Genomic DNA, 7,144 nt, shown 5'->3' with positions numbered 1-7,144 from the left:
ATACTTTTTAAATTATTTTATTAAAATTGAAATATTTCCTCAAATAGAAATAATATCATCTCTACTTTTTCTTCTCTCTTACTTTACCTTCTCTCATCAATTAACAAATTAATTCTCTACAAAATCTCGTGCTGAAAAGTAAATGGTTCATATTTAATGAGACGGATGAAGTATTCTTTTAATCCTAATTCTGAACAAATTATCCACATAATTACATTGTGATGATTTATTTTATAAAATAAATCGAATCGTGACCACCCCTAAATGCATAGCGTAACCTATACTAGAATTGTTTCTTACAATATTTAATGAAGATAGAGTATTATTTAAAAAATATTTATGCGCACGCGTATGCATAATGACCATCAATTTTGGAATTCCATCTAATTACGATATTCAACCTTTTGTGTCAGCAAAGTATGAAAGTACTGTTTACATTAATACAGCCCTTTCTTATCTCAATTATAATATTCTCAACCAAAGTCTTAATATAATATTGTGAAAGAGCCACATAAATTAGTGGCTAGGCACCCATCTCAGAAATTGTATAAAATTTATCAATATTCTCATTGTCTCGTTAAAATTGAAACATTTTTTTATCATCCCATTAAAACTGAAACATTTTCTAAAATAAAAATATCATCGTTTCTACTTTTTCGCTCCCTCTTCCTTTATTCTTTATTCATTAACGCACAAAATAACACTACACAAAATTTCACGCCGGAAAAAATGGGACCGAGAGAGTTTTAAATTTCGGTTAATAATTAATCATTAGAAAAATTATATATGAGTATGTGTATAACATCAATTACCATTCATTTTGCCCCTCCTTTTCTTTAATTTCGTCCTACCTATAGTGCCGTTTTCGCTGATCATTAGGTTTAGGGCTCGTGGACCACCTCCAAAACAGCCGCTTCCCCGCCGCCCCTACCCTTCTCATTCTGATGGAAAAACCTAGTCGCTGCCGCAGCCGCTGGTGGCAGCGATGACCGTAGCTCCAACACCTCCTTCTTCAATCTCCGATTCTCATCGCTCAATCTCTCACACTTTTTCTTCAAGATCTCACACTCTACCTCAGTTTGCTTTAATTTACTCCTGAAATAAACCATCACAATACGAAGTTTAAATGTTGAATATTTATACATATTAAGAGAAATTGAGAGAGAGACCTTGCTCTTCTATTTTGAAACCAAACTTCCACTTGTCTAGGTTTAAGATTCAATTTTTCTGCAAGTGCTTGTTTTTGGCCCTGAAGCATTCCATCATTTACATTAGGAACACACGATTAATTATGCAGATATATATATAAACAGTCGTGATTGAATGCGAACTAATTTCTAATCCAAAACTAAGAACTTCAATATAGTGTATTGATATTAACAATACAAATACATAACTTTATCAATACAACATGTAAATTTAAATATCAGCACAAACACATAAGTATATCAACAGTCTTATGTTGATATACTTGTATCTTTGTGTTGATAATTTTAATATACAAAATTGAGATTCTGGATTGGAAATTAGTTAGCATTTTAACGCGATCCTATATAAAAATACTAATATGAAAACGAAACCACAATTGATAGATTATTTACCGTGTTGAGGGTGGTGCGCTGTCTGAAACTTTCTTCAAGCAAGGTGGTCTGATCTCTATTGAGCCTCAATTTCTTCCTGCCATAACTGATTTCATGATCATCGTCTTTGCTAGCGCTGTGGTCTTCATCAGCTCTAATCATTTGGGAGTTGAGTTCATGATTATTTGGGTGAATTGGGATTGAGAGATCAAGTAAAAGAAGACGTTTTTTCTTGAACTGTGAAACTTCTCTATTTGAACAACTTTCCGGTAAGCCCAAACCGAGGCCGAGGCCGAGGCAAACCTCTCCATCTCCATTATTATCCATAATTTTGTGAAATGAGTTTTGATTTGGAGGTCAGTTAGGACAAAAGTACTGCTCTATAATGTAATATAATAGAATGAGTAATAACAGCTAAACCATATTTGGGGTGTAAGTGAGATTAATCACTATTTTAATTATGAATTTATTATATGGGTTGATTATCAATGTCAAAAGAAAATAGAGTAACAATAATGACATGCGTTAGGCATATGACTCCTGGGAGGAAACAGAGAGAGATTATTAAGAGAGAGAGAGATAACAATCACCACTGTTTATTTCATGTTTGACTTACTGTTATTATTAAGAAAAAGAGATATAAAGGTTTCATCTATATGAGTCTTTCCCTGCATTTAGGGGTGAATATAATGTTTGAATTTAATTTACTGTGATGGAAAAACTACGATTAATTACAATGTAATGCTCAGGTTAAATGGTTATTTAATACGTTTAATTCAACTTTGTAAGTTGTAACCCCTCGATCATTATTTTATTTCCCTCTTTCTTTTCTTTCACTTGAATTTGCACGAAAACGAGATATTTCTCTCTCTCCTAGTTTTTTTGAGCTTCGTGAAATCATGCTTAAATGTTAAAACTTATTTGTAGTAACTTATTTTCGAAAAATATGTGCTAACACATCTGACAACACATTAAATAAAAAAAATGTTTTTCAATTCTTTTTATTTATTTATTTTGATTCAATTAGACTAAAAAACCATGGATTTCGGATGTCATGCACAGTTTTATCCAAGAATGAATAAATGAGATAAATTGAAAAAATGTCAGAAATTATGATATAAATGACTATTTTTTAAAATTGCGGAATTATTAGAATTTGACCAAAATTGCTTAATTTTTCCAACATTTTCCCTTCAAATAAATCTCTTATAACATCGATCACTCCCATAACTACCCGAACGTTGGATCTCTTGGATGGTGTGAAATTTCTTACCAAATACTCCATGTGTAATGTGTTCCAACTAAGCTAATTTGGGTATTTTTTGACATATAGATTAAGAAATTGGGTTAAATAAGATTTACTTAATGGTTATGTCAATATATAGTTGAACTTGAACTTAAAAAGTAATTTCTTAAAACTATACTTAAGTGATTTTAGTAATTTTAAATGACATGGCACGTAGAAAAATCTACATGTAAATGATGGAGATCGTGAACATAAAAAATTTACAAATAATAATTTTAAAATATCAATTCAATACATTCAGAATAACTCTTCTTCACCATTGGCGCTATGTAATTTCTTGCTTTATCAATTCCACTTCATCACAATACCTCTTATCTATTTGGATCAGTCTTGTCTCTTAAAAATAATGAGAAAATTAACTCAAGAGATTCTTAGAGAATATTGGTTCGGTGGCGACGCAAGTACTTTTTTGCATTCGTCGGTGAATGAGATGAAATTGCCAAAAATTAATATTAAAATTGGATTCGACAATCTATTTACAAAACAACAATCTTTTGGTGTAATCCCTGATCATTAAGATTAATACTCCTTCCCACAACAATATTTATTTTCTAAAAATCTTTTCTCTCTCTTTATAAGGTGGAACCCATTTCCCACTAACATTATTTTTAATTATTTTTTCTCTGATCTACTTCTCTCTTACTTAAATTTTACATTAAAATTCGTATCGAATCCAAAATGCATATTCTAATTTGGGGACGGAGGAAGTAGTAACTTTTTTGGTATATACCTCCAAAATTTAAAGTTTTTGACAAATACCCCATAAATTATGTATATATAAGACGGAATAAAGGAAACAAATAGGTAATATAATTGGATAGACTGTTGGGGTTCATTGACGATCGTGAGAATAAGGGCATCAATAGTTATATATACCTAATTATACTGTGTACTATTAATGACGGAATTGGCTTTTTAGATTTACTTAATCCACACACGACGGCAATAAAATAAAATGGATAAACCAACAAGGAGCTAGTATTGAAACTATGTTACATTGAAGCGCTAACATTATGATTAAAGCAAGCGACATCATTGTGATTAAGGAGGAATACGGTTTAGATGAATTTCTACATATTGCATGATAGTATTATGTGGATTGCAGTGTAGATTGTTGTTACTGTATTCTTGTCTATAATGCAAAATAATCATATACAAAAGCAATCTGTTTATATATATATATATATATATATATATATATATATATATATATATATATATATATATATATATATATATATATATATATATATATATATATATATATATATATATATAGGGGTGCACTAGGGTGCCACCATAGTTAAAATAACATCATACCACCAATATAGTCCGTTAGATCTCATCTATGGACGCCTAGGATTAAGTTTCGTGAAAAAATACGGGTTTGCAGTCTACTGTATTAGATATTGCAGTCTACTGTATTAAATATTGCAGTCGTGGTAAACTGCAATATTGTTGTGGTAAGACTGCAATATTCAATCAACAGCACTGCAATCTGGTAACGTAAAATTAGAAATTTTCTATTTTACCCCTCCGTGTTTTTACACGTGGCAGCATGACAAGCACACGATTTTCAGATCCAATGGCCTAAATTAGTGGTATGGTGTTACAATAAAGAGGGTTGTCATCTTAGTACATCCCTATATATATATGTGTGTGTGTGTGTGTGTGTGTGTGTGAGAGAGAGAGAGAGAGAGAGAGGGAGAGAGAGATATGGACCAATTGTGAATTGGTCTGGAGGAATTAATTGTGGGCTTGATTAATTCAAAGCCCAGATTCTATTATTTGTGGCCCAATGTATTGTGGCCCAAAACTTACCTGGGATTAACCGATGACTGCCACGTAGCATCATCACCCGAATCTTGAATGTAGACCGTTTGATCTAGGGTGTGTTTGTTGTGAGTGGTTAAACTCACACCTCTCTCTCTTCTGCCTGATTCATTCTGACCTAGACTCTCTCTCTCATCTCTGTCTTCTCTCTAGCGATTGTTCTCTCTCTCTCTTCTCCGGTCATCTTCTCCGATCATTCCTTCTCTTGTTGAGTGAGGAAGAGTGAGATCCTTTCAAAGTTGTGTTGATGTGGTGGATCTGTTGGTGATCGAACGACTGAGTTTTGATCTTTTGCATTCGGTGAAGATTTGAGAAGATCTCGGTGTGCGAGGAACAATTGGTGATGTTCTGGCAGTGTTCTTGGTGTTGAGACGAGTCCTTGTAGTTTTTGTGGTGAATCGTTTCTGTGAAGTAGTTATCGGTTAATCCCTAGGGTTTGGGGGTTGTTCAGTCTCACGGTGCTCCCTTGTGACTTGTGGTGCAGACGGTGGAGGTCTCTGGCCCTTGTGAAGTTGCGTGTGCAACCTGAGCCAAAGTCCCTCGGTTTATTACTTGTGTTTTCGATTACATTCTTGTTACAGATCCGCTAGGCAAGACTGGTCTTTTGTGTTACTAATCGTTCTACTTAGTGTGCAGGTCAAGAACAAAGAAAATAGCCATGGAGTCAGAACCGGTCAAGAATTCTGATTAGTGCTAGGGTTATCTTTGTATCTTGTAGCATCAGTAGGTTGTATAGTTCGATTGTACATCTTGTATCTTGGCTTGTAACTCTGAGATTAGCTATCTCAGATCAATTGAAATAAAGAGGTCGAGTAATTAGTGAATCCCGACTGATCTGATCCCTACAGTGGTATCAGAGCCACGGGGGGATCACTTGGGCACGCCGTGTTGCAAAGTTAAGGAGGTGGGCTCTTCAGAGTAAAGCTCGGCCTCCGGTATAGGCCCTGAGGTAAGACGAGTATTCCTTAACGAAGGATATTCACTCTGGTAAATTGGCTAAACCCTTAAACTCTTACTGCTTTCTAGTTTTAGGGGTGAGCAGTTGTTGCTGGTAGTAGTCGCTTGCCGCGGCTTTAGGCTATTTGCTCTTGTTTTCTAGTATAGGTCTTCTAGGACTTACTGCTTTTCAAGGTGCTTTATTGTTTTCCTTTCTTCTTCCGCTGTGGTGCTTTGGTGTGTTTTAAGTGTTAGAAAATTGTGTGTTCTAGATTTCTTATACTGCTTGTAAGAGAAAATTACCTATCCACCAAGTGCTATTCCAAACTGCCTAGAGTGACCCCCTACGCCCTCATTCAGTGAGTGATTGTGAACTGGGAAATCCTCTAGCCAGGGTATTCGTGACAGATAGGGAGGATCTCTTTGATTGAGCTGTGTACATTCTTGAACACATTTTGAGCTAACCACCTGTGTTTGCATGCTTGTGTGTGATCTTGACAGATTACTTGCTCTTGTGTGGAGTCCTAGATTAGCAAATCCTTGCATTCCTTGTTTTCTTGGTGAGTTTCTGTGTCTCTGTGGCTTTTAGCTCACCAAATTTTGTCTGTGCAGGGTTGTGTGTTGTGCCTTGTGTGTTTCTTTTCTTTTTTCTGTGTGTATTGCCAAAAATCCTTTTGTTTTTTCAAAATGGCTGCTCCAGTTGTTGGGATTACTCCCTTCAATGGTAAAAATGATTTTAGCAGTTGGAAGCAAAAGACCAAGTGCATTTTGATACAGCAAAGAGTTTTCAAAGCTGTTGAAAATACTATCCCTGAAATAGAATCTGAGTAAAAGAAAGCTGAAATGAATGAGTTGGCAAGGTCAACTATTATCCTCAACCTGAGTGACTCTGTCATAAGAAAGGTTGGAACTATTGATTCTACTTTTGAATTGTGGAAAACTCTTGAAACCTTGTATACTGAAACTTCCATGTCCAGTAGGATGTCTCTGTTGGAAAAACTTTTCAAATTTAAGCTTGATCTTACCAAGGACATTGATGATAATGTGGACAGGTTTCAAAAGCTTGTTCAAGACATTAAACGTGCTGGTGATAAAACTATTGATGAATATACTAGCATAGCTTTAATGAATGTTATCCCTGACTTATACAGTGATGTGAAGGCTGCTATTAAGTATGGGAGGGATTCTGCTCCCATTGAGTTGATCATTAGCTCTCTTAAGTCTAAAGAACTTGAACTTAGGGAGAATAATGAGGTTAAAACCAGTCAGAATAAGGCCCTGAATGTTAGAGGTAGATCTAGATTCAAGGGAGATAACAATGGGAAGCAAAATGATAATGGGAAAAAGTCAAACAGAGGAAAGTCTAGGTCTAAGAGTAGGAATCCCAATAAGAACAACAAGAAGTGCTTTAACTGTGGTGAACTTGGCCATTATAAGAGAGAATGTACTAAGCGTAAAAAGGCAAAGTCTTATAATGATAATGGGTATG

The 7,144-nt window shown here is 34.7% G+C and overlaps 1 protein-coding gene across 1 annotated transcript; it reads right to left on the bottom strand.

Moving 5' to 3' along the window:
• Nucleotides 1-743: 743 nt before the first annotated feature.
• Nucleotides 744-1,995, bottom strand: LOC125186331 (homeobox-leucine zipper protein HOX15-like). The gene is made up of 3 exons (XM_048082681.1): nucleotides 1,602-1,995; nucleotides 1,170-1,249; nucleotides 744-1,095 (listed from the first exon to the last, which is right to left on the bottom strand). The coding sequence occupies exons 1-3, from the start codon at nucleotides 1,905-1,907 to the stop codon at nucleotides 882-884; spliced, it is 600 nt and encodes a 199-aa protein (XP_047938638.1). The 5' UTR covers nucleotides 1,908-1,995; the 3' UTR covers nucleotides 744-881.
• Between the last annotated feature and the right edge of the window lie 5,149 nt (nucleotides 1,996-7,144).

This window comes from Salvia hispanica, chromosome 5, assembly GCF_023119035.1.
Source record: "Salvia hispanica cultivar TCC Black 2014 chromosome 5, UniMelb_Shisp_WGS_1.0, whole genome shotgun sequence".
NCBI lineage: Eukaryota > Viridiplantae > Streptophyta > Magnoliopsida > Lamiales > Lamiaceae > Salvia > Salvia hispanica.
The sequence above is the reverse complement of the archived record's forward strand: the minus strand, read 5'-3'. Positions and strand labels throughout refer to the sequence as shown.

Coding starts and splice junctions, on each gene's coding strand:
- LOC125186331 (XM_048082681.1), bottom strand. CDS start 1,907: ATGGATAATAATGGAGATGGAGAGGTTTGCCTCGGCCTCGGCCTCGGT. Junction 1,250..1,601: donor AGCGCACCACCCTCAACACG/GTAAATAATCTA, acceptor GGAATGCTTCAG/GGCCAAAAACAAGCACTTGC. Junction 1,096..1,169: donor TTTCAAAATAGAAGAGCAAG/GTCTCTCTCTCA, acceptor GGTTTATTTCAG/GAGTAAATTAAAGCAAACTG.